The following is a 25,878-nucleotide window of genomic DNA, read 5'->3' on the forward strand; positions in this document are numbered from 1 at the left end:
CGTCTTCGTCGAGTATGGGCTAGTAAACTAATAAACTAATATTTTCAAAGGCGATATAAAGTACAAAATGTAAGTAGAAATGTCCGGGGTGTCGAGGTCGCCCATATAGAGCGATAAGATAAGCCCAACCTCCATGAAAAAAAGTCCGCCAACAACTCCAACCCTCCAATCTCCCACTGCAAAACCACCCAAAATGCCTCACAAACACAAGAGACGCGGCGAAGCCGATAAAGAGTGAGCACTAGAAATACACCAGGTCTTTTCAGAGCCCAAAACTAACGATTTCCCTCGCGCCAGGCATTTCAATCTACCACCCTCAGAGATCGCAAAAGCACTTCCAGTCCGCGATCTAGTCAAGCCCAAGTTAGGCAAGAACGGCAAAAAGCTCAAGAATCAATCCAAAGACCAAAACCAGAGCGCCAACAAAGCACCCACCCACCGCCTCAAGAATGTCACCGAAGACGACACCCCGAGAGCATTCCGCCGCCTAATGCAATACCAGCAGACAGGTCGACGGGCGCCATCAGGACTAGAGACAGGCGAGCGCCCGAACAAGCGCAAGCGCAATGCCACAGAAGACGCAACCACGTCAGCGAAGAAGCCCGCGAAGACAGCAGAAACGCAAAATCCCAAATCCTCCGCCAAGGAGAAGGCCGAAATGCCAAAGATCATGCCTGGCGAGCGGCTGGCCGAGTTCGTAGCACGTGTTGACCGCGAAATGCCATTGTCGCAGATGACCAAGTCAGTCAAGACGGGTGACGCCAAGAACAAGGAGCAGCACAAGCGGACGAAGCATGAGAAGCATCTGCTGCGACTGCAGAAGGGGTGGCGTGAGGAGGACGCTAAGATCAAGGCGAGGGAGCAGGAGGAGCGGGAAGAGCGGGAGGATGATATGGAGGATGAGTTGCGGCAGTGGAAGGAGTGGGAGATTGAGGCTGCTGGAGGAAAGAAGAAGGCTGCTGCGAAGAAGAGCAAGAAGAAGGGGGCGAATGCCAATGGGGATGCTGATAGCGGGGACGATGATCCTGATCCTTGGGCCAAGCTGAAGAAGCGTGACGAGGAGCGGAAGAGGAATCCATTTGAGGTTGCGAAGGCGCCCCCTCAGTTGGTTAAACCCCGGGAGATTTTCAAGGTGCGTGGTGGGGCTAAGGTTGATGTTGCCAATGTGCCCGCTGCGGTTGGCAGTCTGAGACGCCGTGAGGAGTTGGCTGGCGAGCGGAGGAATATTGTTGAGGAATACCGGAAGTTGATGGCCGCCAAACGGCAGTGAGGGATATAGATATAGAATGATTGTTTGGGGCTACGGGTTTCATGTATCTACTTTGAGAGAAATTGGTTCATATGCAGTTGCAGCAGAAATGAAAATTTACTACTGCTGATCATCTATGTCACATCATATTACTGCCTTTTTTTGGGGATTGGGGTAGTCAAAATGAGCTCAAGCTTAGTGGCCGTGGCCGTCATCCTGCGGCTGCTCGGGGTCCAGCTTGATGATCGTGTCAATGCGCATGATGGATATGCAAGCCTCCACGGCACTCTTAAGCTGCTTGATCTTGCTCATGCTGGGCTCCAGCACACCGGCCTTCAGAGTGTCATGAACCCGTCCCTTTGTCAGATCCAAACCGTAGTTGCGGTAAGTCTTCTTCTTAGCGATGGCCTTCTCCTCCTCGTTAGCGTCACCCTCCTGCACACGCTGTGACAGGGCGTGGCGGACACGGAGCTGAGCAACGAGCTCAGATGAATCCTTAGCTGCGTTGACTGCCAGAGTCTTGGGAATGACAAGAAGAGACTGTGCGAACTCGCCAATGGCCAGTTGCTCACGGGAACCCTGTAATTAAAATGTTAGACACCGATATAGAAAGGAAAAAGCGAATGATACTACTTACAACTGTGACTGCGAATTCCTCGAGGTAGATGTGAAGTGCGGTTTCCACGGCTCCACCGCCGGGAACAATGCTTCCGCTCTCCAAAGTGCGCTTGATGGCACAGAGAGTGTCGTGAACAGAGCGTTCCATCTCGTCCAAGCTGTACTCGTTGGCACCACGAAGGATAATGGAAGCCGCACTGTGAACCTTGGTGCCCCTGATCAGGATACACTCGTCATCCGAGATACGCTCTTGCGAAACAGATTCGGCGTGACCAAGGTTTGATGCCTCGAACTTCTCATCTCCGTTGAGGTCAGAGAGGGTGCTGACCATAGTAGCACCGGTAGCCCTAGCAATGCGGCGCAAATCCTCCTTCTTGCAACGACGGACTGCCATAGCTCCCTTCTCAACGAAGAGCTTGAGAACCATATCGTCGATACCCTTAGTTGTGAGGATGACGTTGGCGCCAGACTTCAGGATCATATCAACGCGCTCCATAACAATTCCGGACTCCCGCTGACGGATCTTCTCCAGTTGATCGGGGTCTTCCACTGTAATCTGAACGCCAAGCTTCATCCGCTCCTTCTGCAGGTTCATGTCGAGAATGGCGATCTTGGCGTCGGCCACATGGGTTGTCATAGCCTGGGAAGCAACAGTGCAGTTCAACGCGTAGCCATCCACGAGTACGGACTCGTTACCACTCTTTCCGTGGGCCTTAAGCAGGTTCACGGCCTTGACTGGGTATTTGACTTCGCCTCTCTGGTTCACAGACTTCACCTGCAGCATTGCGTCCACACACATGTTCGCAAAGAAATCGGAGTCAGAACCGATGATCTTGCTGGACATAGAAGTCTTCGCGATGTTGACCAAGCTCTCCTTTCCGATATTATCCACCTTAGTCGTAACATTTTCATTCATATACTTGACAGCTTCGCGCAGGGCAAGTCGGTATCCGTTGATGATTGTGGTAGGGTGTATACGGTTCTTCATCAACTCGTTGCCTCTCCGGAGAAGCTCAGCGGCGATCAGAACAACCGAGGTAGTACCATCTCCGACCTATTTGAAATTGATATTATCAGCATGTATATCTGAAATATATGTGTTGTAGAGGCCCGTACCTCCTTGTCCTGTTGTTGGGCTAGATCAACGAGGATCTTGCCCGCAGGGTGCTCAATATCAAGAAGAGACAGAATAGTAGCGCCATCGTTCGTCACAGTCACGTCCTGCCAGATATTAGAAGCTGCAGCCAAGATCTGCGGGGTTTATCGTTTCCATACCCCTATGTCGTCGACCATCATCTTGTCCAAACCGGACGGACCGAAGGAGGATTTGATGACATTGGCGATCGCCTGTGTTGCCAGAACTGCAAAGAATCAGCTACCGATCCCTAACAAACGGAAAATCATCAATAATTCAACATACCATTCTGCTCACGGACATCAGCACCGGTGATTTTCTGCCCACCCAAGACTGTGCGAGACTGGTCAGTTTACTGCAACGGAAACGATGATCGATCAGATAAAAACCCACAGAGCGTGTCCGCATTCCGCGGCGCTTCAAAAATGCCTGCCATATTTAAAACAGACGATGTAATATGAGCTATTCGAGTGCGATGGCAGAGCTGTCTGGCTTCGGGGGGTGCTGTGGGCACTAAAAGTTCTGCCGGGGCGGTGTGCTAGTAATTTTCGATATCGCATCCCACTTTACGGAGGGGAGTCATACCCCGATTTCGCTTGCTTCCAATCCTATTTCCGACTCGGGTTTCCCTTTCATTGTCTAGTCAGACACTCGCTTCTACAAAATGGCTAGCCAGAACCCCAGCGATACCCCCGCCTTCGAGGGCGCTGCCCCCCCAGACCCTGCCTGACCGCACTCAAACCCCCGCCGATGGCGAGGCGGGTGAGTCAAAGAACGCCGCCAAAAAAGCCGCGAAGCTCGCCAAATTGAAGGCCGATAAGGCTGATAAGAAGGCCTCAAACAAGGGAGAGAAGGGTATTGGCAAGCAAGAGGCCAAGAAAGCTTCTAAGAAGAAGGTCGATGGTGCCGCTTTGATTGGTATTGATGTCTTGAAGGAGGAGGACTTCTCCGGCTGGTATCAGCAGGTTCTCACCAAGGGTGACTTGCTGGACTACTACGATGTCTCCGGCTGCTTCATTCTCAAGCCTGCGTTGTTCTTCATCTGGGAGGAGATCCAAGAGTACTTCAACAAGGCTATCAAGGGAATGGGTGTCAAGAACTGCTCCTTCCCTCTGTTCGTGTCCGAGGATGTTTTGCAGCGGGAGAAGGACCACATTGAGGGCTTTGCCGCTGAAGTCGCCTGGGTCACCCATGCGTACGCCGTCCCCAACCCTACATTACCTTCTTATACTTAAGTTGAACTACACTAACATATACTTCTAGTGGCTCAACCCCCCTCGAGAAGAAGATTGCCATTCGCCCTACTTCGGAGACTGTCATGTACCCCTACTACGCCAAGTGGATTCGCAGTCACCGTGACCTCCCTCTTCGTCTCAACCAGTGGAACTCAGTCGGTGCGGCCTCCGTTCTTTCTCCATACCGATGAAATGTTACTAACATCAACAGTGAGATGGGAGTTCAAGCACCCTCAACCCCTACTCCGCTCGCGAGAGTTCCTCTGGCAAGAGTATGTTTTCAACCCACTCTTCTGTTTGAAATACCATACTAACAATATGCAGAGGTCACACCGCTCACCTAACTGAAGGTGCTGCCCGTGAGGAAGTTCTGAGCATCCTTGACTACTATGCCAAGATTTACCAGGAGCTCCTTGCCGTGCCCGTCGTTAAGGGTCAGAAGACCGAGAAGGAGAAGTTCGCCGGCGGCAACTACACCACCACTGTTGAAGGCTACATCCCCGCCACTGGCCGTGGTATCCAGGGTGGTACATCCCACGGACTCGGTCAGAACTTTAGTAAGATGTTCGGCATCACCGTTGAGGACCCCACCGCTACGGTCGATGAGAAGAAGCCCCCTCTGCACGTCTGGCAGAACTCCTGGGGTCTGTCCACCCGTTCACTGGGTGTCATGGTCATGATCCACAGTGACAACAAGGGTCTGGTCCTGCCTCCTCGTGTGGCTGAGGTCCAGGTTATCATCGTCCCTGTCGGTCTCACCGCGAAGACTACCGAGGAGGAGCGCGAGAAGCTCAATGCCGAGGTCGACGGTCTCGTCGCCGTCCTCGTTGCTGCCGGTGTCCGTGCCGACAGCGATAAGAGCAGCTACTCCCCCGGCTGGAAGTTCAACCAGTACGAGCTCCGCGGTGTGCCTCTGCGCATTGAGTTCGGTCCCGGTGAGTCCGCCGGCCACTTTGTTACCACTGCCCGCCGTGATATCCCCGGCAAGGACGGCAAGGGCAGCATCCCGATCGCCGACCTGGCTACTGGAGTTCCTGCTCTGCTTGAGACCATCCAGTCTGACCTGTACAACCGCGCCGACGCGCAGTTCAAGGCTCACCGCATCCAGATCACCAAGTGGGATGACTTTGTTCCCGCTCTGAACAACAAGAACATCTGTGTCATTCCCCACTGCTTGACCGAGGAGTGCGAGGATCAGATCAAGGAGATGAGTGCCCGCAAGGCCGAGGAAGACTCCGGCGAGGCTGAGGATGCCAAGGCCCCCAGCATGGGTGCTAAGTCGCTCTGCATTCCTTTCGAGCAGCCTGAGGGTATTGAGAAGGGTGTCACCCCTTGCTGCAACCCCAAGTGCCAGCGTGTTGCTGAGAAGTGGTGCATGTTTGGCCGTAAGTTTCTATCCCCTGATCCCCCCCCAAATGGTCCATGACGGAACACTAACTATCTCAATATAGGCTCTTACTAAGCTATTGCATTGCATCCGTGAAACAAACTTGAAGTATCAGACCGGCATTTTCTTCTGTGGGTCCCAAGGCGTCCCTTCAATATGTTGATTTGTCAATGTGGAGTTTAAGGGGAGGGAAATGGCAGGTAGTGGCAATGATATTATGAAAATGAGACATGTCATTATTGCTTTTCTAAGATTTCATTCTATGTTTTGATATGCGCTACCCCGTAAACTAGTATGAAACTTATAATAAATATCATATAAATAGCACAAGACATCGCCCCTGGAGGATAAATCCCGATATCCGAGGCAAAACACGGAGCCTCTTAAGCCGACGAGAAAAAGAAAGCTATACAAAAAGAATAATATAGTGAATATGATATTAATCGATCAGAGTACGTATAGAACTAGCGAGTAAGCCGGAATAGGCAACGAAATACAGGGTACTCATTTCATGAGTGAAGAGACAATTATTTGCAAAGCGAATAACAGGATATTGATCCATAGATAAGGGACAGAATCGCTACGAAGCTTTAATACACACTGGTAATAATAATGACAAGAACTCCGGCCAAACCATGCAACCACAATATTAAGACAAGAGAAAGAAATAATTGGAGGTTGGCAGGGTCTGAGATAATATGAGAAAAGGAGAAAGGGTGAGAGATAGACTAGGGTTAATATAGACGGGATATATGGATACAAAGTGTATGAGTGTGAACAAGACAAGGATTGACCAGCGCCATATCGAAGCTTGATTCGACAAGGGCAAGAGAAAAAGAAAAGACTGGAAAGGATTGGACGGGCTTTTGGAGAAAGCAAGGTGTGAGGGAGGGAGAAAAGTCATGAGAGCATCATTATCATGCGGCAAAATAGGAACATCCCCGCCTGGGTTGGTGAATCGTCCCAAAAGAACATTGATTCCACCCTAGTATGTCTCAACTGAGCGCGAACCACGTAGCTGCATGCGAGCACGAGACAACGGTGACAAACTATTCCCGTAAGGGCTGGAGGTACCACCACGGCGAACCTGCTGAGGCCAGTACATGAGTTTCTGCGCCTCATCGGGTGAGGCAGCATCAATGACATAGCGAATGTTATTCTCGTCAACGCCTTCGATCTGCACACGCGGCGGGGGACTCGGGTTAGGGAGGTGAATGATATCATCGTCGCTGTCTTCTTGCGAGGCGTCACTCGAGGGAGCCGAGTGAGCTTGCATGCAGTAGACTGTCCCGGGGGCTACAGGCACATTAGAACCCGAGCAGGTCATGGTGGCGAGGTTGCCGATAGATTCTGAGCGTCCTCGTTTGCGAGATACAGAGGGGCTTGCGCAAGGGCCGGTTGAGATAGGTCGTTGTTCACTGCTTGCATGCAGCACATCCAGGTACGTGATTGGCTCTCCGGATCCGGGGCGGGTAATTATGGGCTCTTCGTGGGGTTGGAATTCGGCCAGGAAGCCTGCAGTTGGGGCTGGGGCGTCGGTGTGTCGACGGCGACGAGCGGGGGAGCCGGAGACTCTTCGTAGGAGGCGGTCATAGCCAACGCTGGTTGAAATGCTACGGCGAGTTTCGGGGGTTCTCTTGTGCTTGGATGAACTCTTGTTCATGAGTCGGCTCTTCGCTGAGAGGCTTCGGTGGAGCGCACTTGCTGGTCTGTAGTCGTGGCTGAACTCGTCTTGGTCTGCGGCGGGTGTGAATGGAGGCCCTGGGGCAGGCACGGGGACGCGGCGGAATGCCTCGTGGGAATTGACCTCGCGGACTATGGCGTCCTGCAGCGTCTCGCAGGTTGGGTGCGAGCCTTGGACGGACGTGTAAGCTTTGCTAAAGAAGTCCATCACATCGGAGGCTTTGAAGCGTGATGATTTGGGAGGGCTGATCGGGGTGGAAACTGGCAGCGGACTGTTCATCACTTCTGCGATGGTGGAAGCCCGCTTCATTTCGCCAGTGGAGGGTGTTGGCGGCTGAATGGCACGGTGCGTAATTTTCGGGCGTCCTTTAGCAGCTAACTGCGTATTGATCGAGAGTCCTCGCGCATTCTTTTTGAAACCTGGCTCTGATAGCTGTGGCGGAGGGAGCGATCTTTGGGTGCTGGGAGCTATTGTAGCAGGCGGCCGTGGCACTGAAGGAGCCTCAGTGGCGGCATCACTATCGCCCATGGGGATAGGGATTGTAGGGCTATCAGGCAGGGGAGTGTTGCTCCACCTTCTCCCTTGTTTATAAGCAGGAGGAACACCCAAGCGCTGGGCAGGAGTTGGGGGTGCATCTTCTTGTGGGACGAAGTCTTCGTCCGCAGACAGACTTGGGGCAGATCGCTGGGGTCTGAGGGACTGTGATCGGGGAGACGAAGTGCCCGATCCATCATCTGGGGAGAGATTTGTCCGTAGATTATCTGCTGACGCCCAGCTAGGCTTCCCTGGATCCCGCTTCCTGGCTTTACGCCGTTGGCTTTCTGGAATCCTAACTCTACCAGGCGCAGCTGGCGATGACCGAGAACTTAAGTGAGACAAAGAGCGGCCAGGGCTGCTATATTTCGCAATATTTCTGTCGGCCACATCCTCTTGGTATAAAGCCGAAAGTATACCCGAGCTAGCAACTCCGTTTCGGTTTTGGATGCGTAGAAACCGGGTCATATTTCGTTCCGCGACATCTTCGTTGTATATGCTGGCAGGAGGAGAAAGTGGTTCCGGGGCAGTTGTTTGATTGTGCTCCGTAGAGAACAGAGCAACCATCAAGTCGATATGCCGTCCATTTTTAGGTTTGGGGGGTGCGAAATGAGGACTATGAGGTAATTGGGATTGAGAGGATGCTGGCCGTTTCAGTTGGTCATGTAGATCTTCGAATTGCTTCTCGATCTGATCAAAATGATGAGCCACATCTAAGGAGTGTGAATCTCTGGATGGGAAACCCTCAAAGTGACTTCGTGTAGGAGAGTCAACTGCCGTGTGGAAATAGGGTTGGTACATGCCACAACCCTCAAGTCCAAGGCTGGTTGCCGGACGAGAAAGAGCCTTGTCCGTTTGGAATAGTTTCTTCAATGCAACCATTTTGAAGATTTGAAGTAGATATCAAGCGCAAAGCCGGCGCGCAATTGGAAAATGAAGGGCAATAGTAGTGTAGACGGGGAAAAAATAATAATAGAATGTTAAGCTAATGATTAAGGGAGCGACGAGACCAGCGGTCATAAAGAATTGAACAAATTGATGTCATAACATCCAAGCTCGAGAAATTGAGGGCCGTCACACGGTTCAGGTGTCATATCATAGTGAGAGAAATGGGAGAAAGAAGAACAAAGTCAAGCCAACAAAGCCCCAAAAGGTAGAATAGGGCTTCGGTATCTGTCAAAGCAGCAGTGCAGATCTATCACCGGTCTTGTGTCTAGGTCAGGGGGGAAATAACTCGGCCTTCTCCATGATCCTAAGATGAGGCGTGACGGTTCCAACGCTAAAAGTTTAAGAATATACGATGCACACACTACCTTTTTCTTTGTTTGAATTTTTTACTTTTGGCAATCTGCTTCGGCAATTGCAGCTCGATTCAAGTCTTTCTCACTCATTCAAGTTCATTTCGGAGGATTTGTTTTGCTCGATACTCATGCCTTACGAGGTCAAGAACTGCATCTAAATGGGTCGATTGTGCAGCAAGTGGGCATGGCCTTCTTCTCGGAACACGTTCAGACTACATCATAGGCTGAGAGCTTAGGCGCTGCCCCATCCGAGACTGTGATCCGCACGTGAAGGTTTTTTTTCCTTTTTTTTGACAGGATCCATATTAGGCGATGGGCGAGAATTCGTTCTGGTGATTTCCCAGAGATATCCACCAGGGATTGTGCACCAATCAGCGATTTATCGAGGGGTTCCAAGGTCTAATTATGTCGAACGCGAGAGAACGATAGTGGATTCGGGGCTTGAATTGTGGCATCCGATGGAGCTTCCAATTTCCGCGTGAGCCGGTTATTGGTGCGACGAGGTGATCGCCAGACTGTAAGCCGTCTACTTAGCGGGAACACACGAACCGAACACCATTTTCGGCCTCTGGTTATTTCAAATGGAGCAGTCTGAACGGTACCCAGCCCTCCGTATGGAGTTGCCTATTCAGAAATAAAGAAAACGAAGGAAAAAGCAAAAGCAGTTAAGAGCGGATCCCGGATTTGTTTCCGCAGTAAGTACGGAGTACGTACTATGGAATACGTAGTAGTAGTACGGACTACATCGTACGGAATACAGAGTACTCTGTTCACTCTCAGGGGCAAATTGCACACTAGTATGCAAGTCGATCTTTCACATTCAACCTTGGAACCCCTTGGTGGAGTACGGGATTCCTTCGAGTTCTTTTATACGGAGTACGGAGTAGTGAGAATCTATACTCCGTACCTTGTGCGACATATTGTATGATGTCCCCATATGGTTGTATATCAGGAACTCCTTAGATCCGATATCCCACGATCGATCGATTCCGATACTATTTTCTCGATTCCGATGGGTCTTGCACTACTCCGTAGATCGTCATAATTTGATTTAGGGGCAAGCCGAGCGTTTAACCGTCTAACGTCCAACTTTATCTGCCCCTTTATTGGACTTTGACCAGTTCTTTCTTTTTTCTTATTCTTTTTTCGGAAAATAAATATGCATTATCTTATTTAATTAAACTTATATTTCATTTATTGCAGTCCATAAACCGGAAAAATAACTGCAATTAAGCCTACATGCACGCAGTACCACTGACGGAAACGTGAATATAAAAACACTTGTAAAAACACAACAGTAGCAGCATCTTGAAAAAGTAGGCCATTTTGCTGTAAGCCTACTATGAAACTGTTGTCACAATATCTTGATTCTTGCCCACTGGGTGCTGTGGCGGTGATATATCGTGTGACCGGGTGGATGTATAAGCCGCTCTGTCTATAATTCAATATTTAGATATGTATATATGGAGTAAATTACCTTATAATATGAAAAGCAGTTCACAAATACTACTTTGGTCTGATAATTAAACTTATTCCGCTAGTTGGCATCCATATGAGAGCGACGAAGCATAACTTTCAGGGATGAGGGACAACCAATCTTACTAGGTAACTATGTTGTAGAGTTGGTATTCAAACCCGGGTGTATGTCGTTGGTTCTTTGCTGGTAGAGCACCCCCTTTTGTATGTACTAGTGAGATTACATTAGGAGGAACTATATATATCGGTGGAACAAATTGCTGGGGAATATTAGATTAAAAAGCCATCAACTACAAAATACTCCGTACGGAGTAAAGGGGTCTGATTGCCAAATTCCGACTCCACCTTCCGCATAGCCCGGTAGTCTAGGGGGTTCACGTCCGGCAAGAGCCCCATCAAGAAGATGGAGCTCCCTTGCAACACTAGACAAGTCAAAAGAAGATACAAACGTAAGAAGTAGAGATGGGTTATATGGAAAGTGTTGTGATGGCAAATAACATGAATTGCATCGAAGTGTGATCATGCTGGCTACACATGGAGCGAAATGCTACAGCTTTTTAGGGCATCATGTAGTCCTGTGACACAGCTTCGAATTGATCGTTAAATAAGAACACCGACAAAATTAGCTTATTGCTACATCAATGATAGAGCCTGTAAACTTCATTCATTCGTTATGTGGTGTGACTATCTTAAGACTTAAGCAAAAGACCTAGCGATAGATTCCCTCACAGCCTCGGCCAAGACAGTATTAGCGCCACGAGCCGCATCGACAGCTCCGTCAATCAAAGCTTCATGACCCGTACGCCCATCGTCCTTTTCAAGAGCCGCCCTTGAGCTATCACCCTTGAGCCAGAGCTCAGTGATCTCATCGCGCGCAGGCATGTATGCCACCACACAAGCTGACAGAATCGATCGATGTTCTGCTGGATCAATGTCAAGCATGAGTCGCGGCGCAGATGATGCTGACTGGTTCGAGTCATCCGAGACGAGAGCAGCAACACCACCAGACACAAGATCAAGACAGTCAATGTGGGCATCCGCAATGGCAGCAGAAGCCGCGGTGATACAACCGGCAAGAACGTTCATCATTCCCCATGACGCATCATGCGAGTCGGGCGCATCGCCCCACCAACGGTCATCCTCTGCTTCAATGATTGTAAGGGTGATATCCAGACCACTCTTCGGCCAGCGTTCGGCAATGATTGCGCCACGGAGGGCGGTCTCTAGATGTACACCAAGGTCACGCTCGCTGGCATCACGTATATGTCCTTTCCGCTTGCGGGCGGCGAATGGCGCGTACTTGACATGAGTGGTGAGAACAAGGTTCGGCGAGAATGCAGCAGAGCGGGGGAGTGGCTTTGGTCCGTGGACAGTGCAAGCCAGTTTGAGTGCTGAGGAGGGCGGGATCAGAGATTTGGGGTTGGAGCGGGCGGCGGCGAGGGAAGCGGATGGTTCAAATTCAAGGTATGAAGAGCCTGAGGCAGTTGGAATCAATCCTGTTTTGAGAACTAGAAGATTGAGGGTTAGCTGCGATCAACAAGAAGCTTGTCGGCGATTCATACAGATTTTCCGTAATTCGGCGGGTTGGCGCTGGCGCTGGGCGCGGTTTGCGATGCCTGTCGAGGATTCTTGTAGGGATGCAAATACTGGAGGCCTTGTGCCACCAGGTGGGCCATTGATACGTCTTCTATCAGCCATTTCAGGTAATTTGGCGCAATACTGAAGCTGTCAAGAGATCGCAATGGTTGCAAGTCCCAGAAACGGAAATCTTGGGAGTTTGCATTGTTTGTAGGCCCCACCGCCTAGCGCCATTTTGCTTTTTGGCGACTTTTCTTCGATTTTTTGCTCTTCCCTTTCCTTTCTCTTCTTCACACACAACTCTGCATTTACAGAGAAAACTCCTTCTAATGTCGATGGAGTTATCTCTGGATGATAGTTGATGTATTTATTACACTCTATTTGCCACTAACATGCTATACGTGAGTACCATCCAACCCCTCCAACCCTGTCTACATGATCGAGAGAGTTCCAACTCCTGTTTGGCGACAAAAAATGGGCCATGAACAAACATGCATCACCATCTGATAATGACAACAACTTTACCATTGTTTTTTAATATTCCACTGCTATGCACCAGGGACTAACAATTGTTTAAAGACAGGAATAAAGCACTCTTCACTTGTTTTCGAGTATATTGGGAGTCTTCCGCCAACTTTTCAACAACTAATAAGGTAAGACACCATCCCTATTTCCCTTCCCAGCTGCACTCATTATGATGAGAAAACATTTTCAGTTCTGCTTCTGCAAAATTTTTGAAGATAACAAAATACCTTACCAAAAACTCCTGATCCTTCTTGAGTCATTATCATTGTCTTTCAACCATCCTGTCAGTGACAAGAATGCTGACAAGTCAAAAAGATCTAGCTGTAATCCACATTGATGCTCTACTTCTTCATTTACCCAAAAGGTACATCATTGTCTTTCCTCTACTGCACGTCTCCCCCAGTTATAATGATGACAACCAGTCTATCCATTCAACGACCTCTTTGAGGACCGCCCCTCAGGTTGCACCCAAGCCGTACAGCATTGTGAGGAATACAGGCGTCGATCCACTGTTTTCCATCTCCCTCATACTGGACCTTTTGCGCCTTCGGGTGTGAACGGGAGGAAGGTTGTGGAGCCTGGAGGCTTTGGGCTCGTCGTCGTCTGATTACGTTCTTTGCAATGTTGTCTTGTCCGCGGCATGGTACTGCTATACTTGGCTTGTGTTGGTTTTCTAATGCTGGGCTGCTTATCCGTCTTGGGTGACAGTTCGGTGCGAGGGGCCAACAGGGGATGGGATGAGTTAACCGGCTTGACTGAATACTATATATGCTTCCACTTTTACTTGCAATTGTGAAGCTATTCGTGCTTGTTTTGCTCCTTCGGGTTTCGAGGACTTCTGCTAACAGCATTTAAAGCTTCACCTAGGTCTGCACTTTGGAAAGCCTCAAGTATATATTTTAATACACGTGCATCATAGCACATTTGCGTCATGAAAGAACTTCTTATATCGTAGCACATAGTTGAGTAGCCGAGTTTGAATGTTCCTTCTACCAGGGCGAACTAGCCCTTGGATGGACGGTGAAGTTCCATCTATGCCAATGCTCGGCTATATTTTCCGATGCGTGCTGACGAGAACTGATGGACGAAAGGTACCTTGTAGTTAATCCTTTCCAGCAATGAATAATACAGATCCCCGTTATACCTTATATATTTCATGCTATCGTGGGCTGTTTTACGTCTCGTTCTCCCAACAGTCTTGGAAAGCGAAATCAAGGACCACAAGCAAAGCAAAGCAATAGATTTCTCTTAAAGCTATGTACGGCGAATTAGAGAAGTTAAGAAGAAAAAGTAATTGGCCCAAAGCCAAAAGGTCCCCAAAAGGCAAAACACATGAAAATCACGACTGCCGCCCACTCAACCCCTGAAATCTAAACAAAACCATCATGGGAATCATTACCTTCAACCTAGCATGACCCTTTACATACAAGGCAAGGAAAGCAAAACAGGACAACTCCTCTTTTTCTTCAGAACATGATTTTTCTCAATTGTGACATATTTCTTTCTTTGTTTTTTTTTTTTTTCTGCTGTTAGGCACCAATTGTCGAGCGCCAAATCCACTTGAGATTGACACGGTCGTTCAACCCAAATCATCTCTTGACATCATGTATGGCTAGGTTGGACGTATCGGGAACCTACTCCGCGGAATCATTCTTTGCTCTCCTCAAGTGGTGTCGTTGTTCCATTCGATCTTGACATGCTGTAGGGAGCCTGCATCACCGACGAGTTAGCTTTGGTTCAACAACCAAATTCTAGCCGGCATTTTGATACTTACAAGAACCTTCTTGGCATTGCAGATTCTCCAAGCCAGATTCCGCACGTTGCCATCGGCCTTAACAACCTCAGGTGCTAGCTCGATACCGAACCTGCGTGACGAAGGGGTCAGAATATGATACATGATTGGAAGAATCATCAAGGAAGGGAACTTACATTTGATGAACAGCAAAGACAACACGCTTCGCAAACTTGCCATCTCGTTCCACAAGGCTACCGAACTGCTCATCAACAGTCTCCGGAGCGATTTCAGGATCACGATCGAAACAGTTCCGAACGATGGGCAACAAGGCATTCTCGACAGCCGATTCTACGAAGTAATCGCCATCGGCAATAGTCTCATCCTCATCTGATCGGCGAATACGAATCTCAAATGGTCTCGAGATAGCCATGACATTGTGCATACCGTTGTGGTGGTAGCGAAGTTCGAAGACACCCTGGGTCCAGAAGAGCTTGTCACCAGAAAGAAGGATTTCACCAGATGCGAACTCGCAGGGCTCCTGGCCTTGACGCTCGGGCGACCGGATAACAACATCACTAGTGAGGATACCCTTTTCACAGGTTGAGTTGTCGTATGCACCTTCGTTGGTTGCGACCCAGCGGCCTTGCGATGACACACGAGTGACCTCTCGAGAGGTATTATCTGTGACCCGGTAAAGACCAATCCAATCCTTCTTGCTGTGGTGGAGCGGGGCAGTCCATTTGACTTTGATCGGGGCGCCATATTCAAATGTCAAGTCCTTGAGATCACCCCGGCGATCCAGGGGCATGCGTGCGTTTGCACCTTCACGACCCTTGTTCTTTTCGCTCTCCTCGAAGGACATAGCACTGGTACCTTCAACCGACAGAGAATAATCACGTGCGTCGAATCCAGCCAGGTCCGCATCAATTCGGGAGATGGTGACGCGAGCGGGGTACTTCTGGAAGAGTGCAGTGGTATCTTTGACAAAGGTGTTGACTCCCGCGGCGAGTTTGGGTCGGGCGTTGTCGAGCATCTCCTCAATGAACTCGAAGGAGTCATCGAACATCTTGTCCACACTTCCGTGCAATTGCTTGAGAGAGGGTGGCAGGGACCGCTTCAGACTCTTAACAAGACCCGCATCCTGGCGAAGGCTACGACCGTACAGCTTCTGCATGTGAGGACGTTCGACGAATTGAATGAAAGCCAGACTCAGGATGTGGCTCAGCAAGGCAAGGAAAGTGACGGCTCCACTACTGGTGATGAGAACAGCACCCCACACGCCTGCGAGACCTAGAACGCGCTCTGGGTTGTTGAGGAAGCGGTAAATACCGTTGTAGGTGAGCTTTGGAGAGTCATCGAAGAAAAAGTCCCCGTAGAACCAGCCAAATTCACCCAGGGACTCGTAGATGCTGACCGAAGTCCAGATTTGCAGACTGATCAGGCCAGCTCCAAGGACATGTCGGAACAGAACCAGACCATAGCCCCAATCGGCCGGGAATGTGTACATCTTCCACACGGCAGCAATAAAGCTCGAGTAACACAAGATCATACTGAGATGATAAGTGCCCTTCCATTGGTTCCACGCTTCCTGCGGCGTGTCGCCATACTTGACGAAGTGCCTTGTCCAAGATTTGGTGTTGGATTGGTTCCGAAGGATATACCCAATGCCTACGGAATACCATATTCTGGAAGCGGCAGCGAGGACCACAAACAGAAATTGATACCCTGGTGTAGATGGTGTCAATGCCGTAATAGAGAATACAAGAAGCTGAACCAGCATGATCGATGAATCCGTGGTTCTATACAAATCCAGGTTGTGCAGTCCAAGGAGGTTGTGGACGGGCTGCGGCGGCTTGGCCGAATACGAAGGTGTCGCGTTGGGAGTCTGGTCTTCAGATGGAGTTGGCGCTGTCGGAGTATCTAGATCGGTGGGCAAGTTGGAAGAAGAATCTGCACATGCAGAGGAGCGCTTTCTGGGTGGTGGCGGATTATAAGTCTTGTCGATGTGCGGGTTCTCCACGAGGACGAGGAAAACGAATTGTGCTGCATGGGCAATGATTGAGATGAGCAACACTTTATAACTGGCTGCCATCAGAGAGATTCCGTAGTAGCCCGCATAGCCAACCGAGTACATAGGATGAGGCGCCATTTCGAATACGCCATCGAAAGTCAGTTCTTGGTCAATGAGGTAGAAGAAATCACCCCAATACCAGGCGTAGTCCTTGACCACTCGATGGGCATCTAGTTTGACCCAAAGGTTAAAGAGCACTAACACGATACCTGCAGACCACCGGAGAACGGCCATGAGAATGCTCTCGTCAACGGGTTGGTGGCCACAAGCTATCGCGAAAAGGCAGTAAGAAGTGAAGTCACACATGAGGATCAAGTCCACCAGACGCCTAAAGACAAGCCAGGTGTTGTATTCAATTGGAGCATTGTCGAACGAGTAATCCTGCGGGATCTTGGTCTCCAGTTCCCGTTTGATCCAATTATATAATTTGGGGTGGGGGTTTCCCCCAGTGGCTGGATTGACAAACACTTTTGTCTTCTCGGCCCATCGAATTAGTGTCTTGTGGTGCGACTGATTGTGAAGCAGCCACCCAATTCCTGCATTGTAAGCCAGGCGCCAGAAGAGGTATGTGGCTGCAAAGACCGGGATTTTGGCACCCGCTGGCAGTGCCCAGAGAAACAGAATATGACCTGCCAATAGAACTAACACCACAAGATCACCAAAATTCTTTGGCTCGGAAGGCAAAAGCAGTTGGGAGACCATGTCATGAGTCTGAGGGACCGTAAACACTGTAAAGATACATCAGACTCGGTTAGCAGCGGGCTTTCGACAAAACACAAAGGGGTGCATCCAGCTAAGTACTATATTCAATTGCAAATATAATTAAGACGCAGGCTTACCTGTTCCATCAGGAGTTCTCCCAAAGGTCTTCAATTCTTTGCCATCTTTGCCCTCTTTATCTTTGATCTCCACTTCCCCAATGGCTGTTAAAGCCTCGCGACCGACTGTTGAATCGACGCGTGTATTTCTCTCACGTAGCCCATCAATACCTTGATGGGCCCCTGTTGAAAGGCCTTGATCCATGGTGTGCCACTTTACAAGGGTGTTGAGAGAGAGAAAACTGTTGAGAGGGAATGTGACGACAGAAGCATGTGATAATCGAAAAAGCGGAACTATGCTTAGTCAGTGGGGGAAACCTTAGAACAGCTTGTTTGTTCTCCTTTGTGTCCAGGGGTTTGGTCCTGACAATGGGAGTTCTTTCTCTCTTTTTATTTTTTTCAGAAAGACAAAGAGAAGAATTTGCCGAGGAGACCAATTATTATTTATATCAATCCCGAGCAAAGAGTGGAACCGTTGAGACTGAAGGTCCCTTAAAAGGATGCGGGCCTCCGAATGGAGCGGAAGGGAAAAGAAATGGGGGCCTTTGATCAACCAACGCTAAGTGGCTTTAGTTCGCTTCTTCGCGGGTTGTTGGGAAAACCCCTCTGATTCAATTTCGAATAGGCTTGTGGACACTCACGTCTATCTACTCCTCTGTTGCCCATAAATATATAACACCGATCAACAGCGGGGTATCGTGCAGTGCGGCAAGTGCGGCCTGTGAAAGTTATGCCAATGGCACATACCGTGTACACTTACCACCTGCATAGATTGATATGCGCATTTCCTTTTGAGCTCGAGCCTATATAAAATGCATCATGTCCGCATGTTCCACGAATAGGATGATCCACGGCCAGTGGAGTATTTGACATCATCCAATCCAAATCCCTGGTTGATCAGGGTCACTGAAACTCCTTATTACGACAGGCACCATTGATATCAATGCGTTGAAGATTGATAATGGATACTCATAATATTGCACCGCGTACCTCACTGGGTTGGATTTACTACCTACATACGGAGTATGTATACAACATATACGAGAGGTGATCCAATCTAAGCTGCAGGCCCAGAACCCCGCTTCTTGTCCAAGCAGCATGCTGGCAGCCTTTCGGTCTGTTTCACTGGGCCACGTCTATCCTACTGCAGTGGAGGCGCCAGATCAAGACTCTGGTACCCTGTTAAGTGCTGACAGGGTCCCGGACTATTTTACCCCTGTGGGGCGATTGGTTGAGTAGTTTTTATGGGTAGGACTTGCATACCCAAAATGTAGCTTAACCCGCCTCGGCCTGAATAGGTGTATAAATTAGCGACAGGTCTGGTTATTCGGGGTTTAAATGTATATTTCGACTTTGTGAGGTCCATCTAAATCTCATTTAGATAGGACTCTCAAGTAACTCACAACATCAGAGACCTCAGTACTCCGTAGTCCAGCCTATACTGTCGATGCTTTACCCCGCCGGGCCCCTGCTGTCTCATTACATAAGCTAAATAGGGGAAACCTCGAGCCCTGGAGCCTGCGTTTTGGTGTTTATCCTCTTCTAGACTCCAGATTACTCATATGTAAGGACTATGAATGTATTTAAAGTATGGATGAGATGGCGACCTCTCAACCCCAGCGAGACTGAAACGGGGGAAATCCAGCGGGAATACGGCCAGCACCACAACAATCTACAGTCATGCATCTCCGTTACTTCACCTTTACAAGCTAAAGCACTTTCTACCCGAGAAAAATCCTGGAAGAGTGGATTCTCATTTGATGGGATCATTGAATGTGGTGATAACAACCACCTGGTATTCAAGCGCGTTGTTGCACCAATCATCCCACAAGTTCTGCAAGGCAAGTCTTGCAATTTCTTTGCATATGGCCACTCGGGTAGCGGTAAATCACATACCATGATTGGCTACGATTTTGAGTATTCCGATGAGTTTGGGCTTTGTTTAGCTGCTGCCCGTCAGTTGAGCGCTGCGCTAGAAGACATCAACGTGGAAGATAGCAACCATCAATTCGGCATTGGGTTGCGTGTGTTTGAACTACGGAAAAATGTTGCTTTCGATCTCCTAAATGAACGGAATGAGTGCTTTGTCCGCGAGGGATCCGATGGTCGGGTCTACATCCGTGGCGAAACAGAAATGCTGGAAAATGGAAAAGTGAGAGTCCGACCAATCGCCACGAAGGCATGCTGGAGCTTCGAAGAGCTACAACGAGAGCTACAAAAAGGCTTAAAGCACCGCAGGACTGCGACATCGACAGTGCACGATCAAAGCTCACGCACGCATGCCGTTATCGAAGTGGAAATCATTACCAAGGATCTTCTCAATGCGCGCGATCAGGTAGTTGAGCGGCAATCCGAGCTTGTTCCTGTGGGGAAACATGCAACAGATGTCTACATTGAGGAACAATATCGCGCGATTGTCCAGACAGAAGAGGGGAAATTCGTTCCAAATCCCGATTATCAAGTGGATCAAGCACGCGTCGATGCCGCAGAGGCAAAAAAGGCCGAGTTTGAAGCTCGTGTGAAAGATGCAGAAGAGCATGAGTCTGGAGTGTTTGCAACTACCGCTCGAATACATCGATGTATTGGTGGGAAGCTTGTGTTTGTAGATCTGGCTGGTGCTGAATTTCTTTCCAGCACGACTGGGTCTGCGCTCAAACAAACCCCCCAAGAGAAGCAAGAAGGGAGGCAGATAAATACTGACCTTCTCGCATTGAAAGAAGTGATTCGAGCCCGATCAAGCAAGAAATCACGCATCCCATATCGTTCCTCTCCACTGACGATGGTGCTACGGGAGCACTTCGAAGCTTCAACCGATACTCATTCGGCTATGATCTTGACTGTCTCTCCGGAGGCCAGTCAGTATACCGCAACTATAAATACACTAAAATATGGAGATCTGGTCGGCTTGGCAAATGGACATAAGGCGTAAGTTAGGTATCATTCATAGTGATTTACTATAGAGGCCAGGTTCTCCAACCATGCTCTATTCTTCAATTAATTTATCCATTTATTATTGTAAGGTATACCCATTACTGTCCAGTATTTCATGACATCATCTAGCACAGCGATCATATCAACGGAAATAGTTCACTTTCGACTTTCATACTCTTGGGCTGCAAGGGCTCCGACACCGCAGATGTGCCTTGCCCCGCCAATCGTAGCGGGTTTTTAGTCATCCCCGCTTATCAAGCATCAATCCGCCACCGGACGTCGAATTTCTCTGTTTCTTGCGCCTGCATCGCATTTATCTTATTTTCCGTCGCTTGCTCTCACATACATTGCCACAAAGAGCAGCAATCTAAAATGGCGCCCTACGTGGAGGAGTTCGCCGAGGAGTCTCTAGCAGTATCGTCCAAGGCGCCTCCCAATCTTGTCGCTCCCGAACCAGGTACGCATGCGCGGAATCATTGACACAATCCACACACTAACTCCATACAGAACACTGTCCAGGCCCCGAATCGGAGCAAGCTGGTCAAGGCGATGCCTGTGCCGGTTGCCCAAACCAACAGATCTGCGCCACCGCGCCCAAAGGCCCTGACCCCGACATCCCAATCATCACCGAACGCCTCTCCCAGATACGACACAAGATCCTGGTCCTCTCCGGAAAGGGAGGAGTCGGAAAATCTACATTCTCAACCCTCCTCGCGCACGCCTTCGCCGCCAACCCAGACTCTACTGTCGGTATCATGGACACCGATATCTGCGGGCCGTCGATCCCCAAGATGATGGGCGTGGAGTCGGAGACTATTCACATTAGCAACGCCGGTTGGAGTCCCGTCTGGGTTACAGATAACCTGGGTGCTATGAGCGTGCAGTTCATGCTACCCAACCGGGACGATGCAGTGATCTGGCGCGGCCCCAAGAAGAACGGACTGATCAAGCAATTCCTCAAGGATGTGGACTGGGGCGAGCTGGATTACCTGATCGTCGATACACCTCCCGGTACCTCTGACGAGCACCTGTCTGTCAACTCTTTACTGAAGGAGTCTGGCGTTGACGGTGCCGTGGTTGTGACTACCCCGCAGGAGGTCTCATTGCTGGATGTTCGCAAGGAGGTCGACTTCTGCCGCAAGGCTGGCATTAAGGTATTGGGCTTGGTAGAGAACATGTCTGGATTTGTCTGCCCTAATTGCACCCACGAATCGCAAATATTCCGAGCGACAACAGGCGGCGGTCGCCGGCTGGCGAAGAAAATGGGCATTCCTTTCCTAGGTGCTGTCCCTCTAGATCCCCGCGTTGGCATGGCGTGCGACTTTGGCGAGAGCTTTGTGGATAACTTCCCGGACAGCCCCGCATCCAAGGCAATCAAGCGCGTCGTGCGTTTGGTGGGACAAGCGGTTGGAGAGAACCCGGATGATGTTCTCCCAGAAGATGTGATTGATTAAAATGCTTTCTTTTTGACTTATTTACACAGCGCGGTGCATATCGATTTCTGCGGAATACCTCGGCGTTTGGGACATACATAGCATACATAAACCATGACTTGATACGATTGGCCAAAATGGCAAATGAACACATGCATATTCACCACAAATTCGGATTCATATTTCAAGTGCTCGCTCTCCTTGGTCCTTAATAGGCTGCATATACCAAAGCCAGTTGATCGACCTCGTCATCGGCTTGTCCCATGAAACCCACAACCGCAAAGCCATCGGGGGCAGTAAACGTCTGACAAGAATCAGTTGCGGTGCCCGCCTCCAAGGTTTTACCAGCACTGGTAGTAGCCTTGATGTAAAAGTTGCGAGTGTGGCTATTATACTGTCCAGTACAGAGCTTGGTCTCCGTCCAATGCTCCCCAGCGCCCAGGGTAAGGGAGACCTTAGTGCCACCAGTTCCTCCATGGCTAAACGATGTGCCATCCTTCAACTCCAAAGCAACAGAATCCAGCCTGTTGGCACCAGAGAAAGTGATCACAGAAGCAACAGGCGATGAAGGGACCTTCGGCAGATCATTAAACCAAGTCCCATGGGGACCACCGGAGAACTGACTTTGTCGCAGCGACGACGAAAGCGACCAGGTGAAGTTCACAAGAATCGGGTTGTGATCGGAGAGAACAGCTCCCAGATACTTGGGGTCAGTGTTTGTGAACTTTCCGCCATCATAAACGAAGCTGTCTGCCTTGAGGGTCACAACGTCAGACCCCCGGTACAGCACTTTATCAACCGTCTCGCAGGTCTGAATAGACGACGGGTTGTCACATAGCAAGGCATCAGCCCCAGCTGTAGGGTAGACACCATCTTTCTCAAGCTCGACCCAAGGGTCTGCGAGGCCATTCTGCGACTTGAAGACGCGAATTGCCGTGTCTTCGGCGCGCGTGTATCGACTGTTTGTATCGCCCATAACTACGACAGCATTACCAGTCGACCAAGTGTCGATGTAATCTGCGACTTGCTGCAAGTTGGAGTTTCGGGCAGTTTCGTCATCAGCCTCAGTGCTTGGTGGGAGTCAGTCCTCAGATCGATTACAATGTCAAACTAGCTTTTACTCACCCAGCGTCGGCATGGACGTTGTAGAAGTCGACATAGACTCCATCGGCCGGGTTCCAGCGCATGAATGTCAAACCTTTCGGGGTCAGACAGTCTGAGCCGGATGCATCGGAGCATTTGTTCCATTTCACGCGCGTGAAATCCACCCAGTCGTGATTGGAGATGGTGTTCAGACCACTTCCGATGGCTGCGCCGCCGGATGTAGCGGTGCGGTAGGGGTGGTTATCTGTTTCATAGATATTGGCATGGTAGTTGAAATCCTAAATTGTGTTAGATCAATTGATATATTAGGACTGGATAGAACGGTACCTCCTGCATATTGATGATATCGTAGCCATACTCTGAGAAGTAGGTGCCGAGCTGCTTGGCATTTTCGGTTTTTGAGCCATTAACATCATTTGATTGGAGAAGTTCTGGGAGGCCGGCGACGTTGAAGCTCAGCGCCGTGAATTTACCACTTGTCTCCGCTGCGTTGGCTAATGCCGGCAGAAGAACGCTTAGGATAATGGTCTTCATCTGGAAAAGAGGGTACCTCGGTTGTTCGAGGTGCGATATATCCCAAAGCAATTGATAGAGTGAGCGTTTTCAAGGTGATTCAGGAAGTATTATAAAGTATTATATAGGATTTAATAACTCCGTGGCATAAATCCAACCACATCATATGAATAATTCTATCTAGGTAGTGATCTACAATCTTTAATATGCGATGGCCAGTCATACGCCAAGAATAAACGGCACAATATGCGCTACTACACATGTGCAGTCGATTGGCAATGATTGGCAGTATCATTTCCCCTTTCCTCTTAGATGCGTTTAGATATAGGGGAAGTCTCGGAGAAATGGTCCTGCAGAAATACTACCCACTAGCGTCAAGCCTGGTATTTCAGGGGTAGAATGTCTCAAGTCCTCGCAATTGTATACAACATAAACTGTCTCAAATCCTCCCAATTGTATAAACTGTCTCAAATCCTCCTAATTGTGTAAACTGTCTCAAGTACTCGCAATCGTAATCGTATCAGACTTAGCTTAGATAGGAGGTCGACTAATTGATATCCCTAGAGAATTTACACTATATAGTTGGAGTAGCTTAAAGGGCATTTCCGTGGCGGAATTTAACAAAGCCATGAATGAGGACGTCTGCGATGACAACATGGGTAAAAATACCATCTTCATTCGCCGAAGCGCGGTATCCTAAATATCTTGATTACTCCAACAATCTACTTCGGCTTTCCCTGTCGGAATTATTGATGCGAAAGATATGTCAACGGTTGACTACACAACACCTTGGTTGGAACTAAGAACTAGATCATCTAAAGGGCCTGTCTTTTAATGGTATTCATTCGATGGTTTGAAGATACTAGCTTACGCATTTATTTTGGCAACCCTTTAGTTCTCATCTCAAACATTTCGAGTTGATAGCTAGGTGACTGGAAATTATATATGTTGGCAAAAGCGGGAGTGAGTCTGATTTGTTTTGATAAGAGTGGCTTGGTGTCGCATATTGCTGGGAATCATGTCCCTTTGACCTTGGTGCATGCTTGAAGCTTGATTATCTTCCACGGTTTGGTTTTCGTGTGTTGGTAGACGCTCGGATGTTTAGGCGTAAAGAAGAGTCAGCTTCAACTGAATTTCTAGATTCATAATTCACGGGAGCCATAAAGTCTTAGATTCTCAGCATATTAAGTGCTACAAAGTATGTGTGTGGGGGCGTGAAACAAGAGTGCGTTAACAATATGTGGTTGATAACTCCTGCTTTACAAAGCCGGCCACTTCTTGGGCGACGCCCCAGGATATCTCGTATCCTCTACCACCAGCACCATATGCATGGACCACAAATTGACTTGCCGGTTCATGATTGGCCCTATTGACGTCCGATCTCGTAGCCCTTGCAACTTCCACACGCATGCCGCCTCTGCGGGTTGGTCGTCGACCGACTATATCCCGGAGAATTATATCCCGATCCATGAGAAAGTCCTTTGGCAAAGCTCTCAACTCTGCCGTGTCAATATTTTTGGAAAAATTGGACAAGAGCTGGTGTCGTGTGCTTGGTCTTGGCTCAACTTGCAAATCATTTGGTTCTTTGGTGCCTCCAATAACAGTCCCTCCATCGAGAATCCGAGGGATTATAAAACTCCATGTGCCATCGCCGTTTTGACGAGTTACTGTCTGCTTGACTGAAGTGAGGTTTGTAAGGATGGTTTGACCGCGAGTTGGAAAACATTCAGGATCATCGAACCCCATCCCACTCGCGTTGACCACAACGCGTACGTTGCAGCCAGTTATGTTAAACCCTTCCCATTCGCTGGCGAGACTTTTCCGCATGATAGATCCCCCACGTAAGAGAAAGGTTCGAACCAGGCTCTCACAGTATACCGGTGGGTTAACGCAGAAAGTGCTATAAGTGAACCCCATTTTTGTCCCAGCCGGTAGCTCGTCCGGCTGTAATGGACGATAACCGGATAGTCCACTTTCCGCAGTAAAGCTGGCCGTATTTTGGGCCTGATAAAACTCGTCCGGGGCGTCTAGGTATTCAGTACCAGTGGTCGCGGTGACTCCCCTCCAAGGCTCTCGCTTAGACTGCGAATCAAAAACTGCAACGGTATGCCGCAGCCATTCAGCCTCCCGGGCCAACTGCGGTGTACTCGCAGGAATAGGCCTCATATGCGCACCCGCCCACATTGAAGCGTAGTCAACGGAATGGTCCGCCTGCGAAGGAAATTCTCGTGCCACCAACACCATTTTGTACGAGCCCTTGGGAAGCACTGACTGAATAGCTAAGGCGCTGGTCAAACCAATTATACCTGCACTGCAAAAATAAAAAGTAGCGATGAGCATATTTTCCCCAGGTAAAAGGCTGAGATGATACATACCCAATGATCACAACGGTTGGTTGAGCATTGACCTCTGACATATTGCTAGTTATGGGTCAACAAGACAGTGGCCAAACGTCGATAAAATGCTGAGAGGGAGGACAGGGGGGGCCCAGAGCGATATAAATACCTCCCAATCTTTCCCTCACAGTGGTCAACAGGTCCGGTCATGCCGA

At 49.2% G+C, this 25,878-nt stretch overlaps 10 protein-coding genes across 10 annotated transcripts; 4 read left to right on the forward strand and 6 right to left on the reverse strand.

The window, feature by feature from the left end:
- Nucleotides 1–181: 181 nt before the first annotated feature.
- Nucleotides 182–1,270, forward strand: N7487_005705 (uncharacterized protein; the record flags this gene model as incomplete). The annotated part of the gene is made up of 2 exons (XM_056873452.1): nt 182–234; nt 298–1,270. Exons 1-2 carry the CDS (start codon nt 194–196, stop codon nt 1,268–1,270), a joined length of 1,014 nt encoding a protein of 337 aa, XP_056731172.1. The 5' UTR covers nt 182–193.
- A 149-nt stretch (nt 1,271–1,419) lies between these two features.
- N7487_005706 (chaperonin-containing T-complex alpha subunit TCP1) lies at nt 1,420–3,638 on the reverse strand (the record flags this gene model as incomplete). The annotated part of the gene is made up of 7 exons (XM_056873453.1): nt 1,420–1,828; nt 1,887–2,921; nt 2,984–3,088; nt 3,143–3,228; nt 3,288–3,335; nt 3,396–3,540; nt 3,588–3,638. 7 exons carry the CDS (start codon nt 3,636–3,638, stop codon nt 1,445–1,447), a joined length of 1,854 nt encoding a protein of 617 aa, XP_056731173.1. The 3' UTR covers nt 1,420–1,444.
- Nucleotides 3,639–3,646: 8 nt separating this feature from the next.
- N7487_005707 (proline--tRNA ligase) lies at nt 3,647–5,663 on the forward strand (the record flags this gene model as incomplete). Its single annotated transcript, XM_056873454.1, has 4 exons — nt 3,647–4,197; nt 4,266–4,396; nt 4,449–4,509; nt 4,562–5,663. Coding segments are annotated over 4 exons (1,845 nt in total), but the record flags the coding sequence as incomplete, so codon positions are not given.
- A 946-nt stretch (nt 5,664–6,609) lies between these two features.
- Nucleotides 6,610–8,724, reverse strand: N7487_005708 (uncharacterized protein; the record flags this gene model as incomplete). Its single annotated transcript, XM_056873455.1, has 1 exon — nt 6,610–8,724. The coding sequence occupies one exon, from the start codon at nt 8,722–8,724 to the stop codon at nt 6,610–6,612; it is 2,115 nt and encodes a 704-aa protein (XP_056731175.1).
- A 2,591-nt stretch (nt 8,725–11,315) lies between these two features.
- Nucleotides 11,316–12,317, reverse strand: N7487_005709 (3' exoribonuclease family protein; the record flags this gene model as incomplete). The annotated part of the gene is made up of 2 exons (XM_056873456.1): nt 11,316–12,127; nt 12,182–12,317. 2 exons carry the CDS (start codon nt 12,315–12,317, stop codon nt 11,316–11,318), a joined length of 948 nt encoding a protein of 315 aa, XP_056731176.1.
- Nucleotides 12,318–14,369: 2,052 nt separating this feature from the next.
- N7487_005710 (phosphatidylethanolamine N-methyltransferase) lies at nt 14,370–17,551 on the reverse strand (the record flags this gene model as incomplete). The annotated part of the gene is made up of 4 exons (XM_056873457.1): nt 14,370–14,432; nt 14,497–14,587; nt 14,652–17,256; nt 17,368–17,551. 4 exons carry the CDS (start codon nt 17,549–17,551, stop codon nt 14,370–14,372), a joined length of 2,943 nt encoding a protein of 980 aa, XP_056731177.1.
- A 1,368-nt stretch (nt 17,552–18,919) lies between these two features.
- Nucleotides 18,920–20,275, forward strand: N7487_005711 (kinesin family protein; the record flags this gene model as incomplete). The annotated part of the gene is made up of 1 exon (XM_056873458.1): nt 18,920–20,275. The coding sequence occupies one exon, from the start codon at nt 18,920–18,922 to the stop codon at nt 20,273–20,275; it is 1,356 nt and encodes a 451-aa protein (XP_056731178.1).
- A 374-nt stretch (nt 20,276–20,649) lies between these two features.
- Nucleotides 20,650–21,731, forward strand: nbp35 (Fe-S cluster-binding ATPase; the record flags this gene model as incomplete). The annotated part of the gene is made up of 2 exons (XM_056873459.1): nt 20,650–20,734; nt 20,785–21,731. The coding sequence occupies 2 exons, from the start codon at nt 20,650–20,652 to the stop codon at nt 21,729–21,731; spliced, it is 1,032 nt and encodes a 343-aa protein (XP_056731179.1).
- Nucleotides 21,732–21,918: 187 nt separating this feature from the next.
- On the reverse strand, nt 21,919–23,348 carry N7487_005713 (endonuclease/exonuclease/phosphatase family protein; the record flags this gene model as incomplete). The annotated part of the gene is made up of 3 exons (XM_056873460.1): nt 21,919–22,780; nt 22,836–23,092; nt 23,142–23,348. The coding sequence occupies 3 exons, from the start codon at nt 23,346–23,348 to the stop codon at nt 21,919–21,921; spliced, it is 1,326 nt and encodes a 441-aa protein (XP_056731180.1).
- A 1,209-nt stretch (nt 23,349–24,557) lies between these two features.
- Nucleotides 24,558–25,743, reverse strand: N7487_005714 (FAD-dependent oxidoreductase; the record flags this gene model as incomplete). The annotated part of the gene is made up of 2 exons (XM_056873461.1): nt 24,558–25,638; nt 25,703–25,743. 2 exons carry the CDS (start codon nt 25,741–25,743, stop codon nt 24,558–24,560), a joined length of 1,122 nt encoding a protein of 373 aa, XP_056731181.1.
- Between the last annotated feature and the right edge of the window lie 135 nt (nt 25,744–25,878).

This window comes from Penicillium crustosum (genome assembly GCF_028827405.1).
Source record: "Penicillium crustosum strain IBT 35664 chromosome Unknown utg000002l_segment0_segment0, whole genome shotgun sequence".
Taxonomy (NCBI): domain Eukaryota; kingdom Fungi; phylum Ascomycota; class Eurotiomycetes; order Eurotiales; family Aspergillaceae; genus Penicillium; species Penicillium crustosum.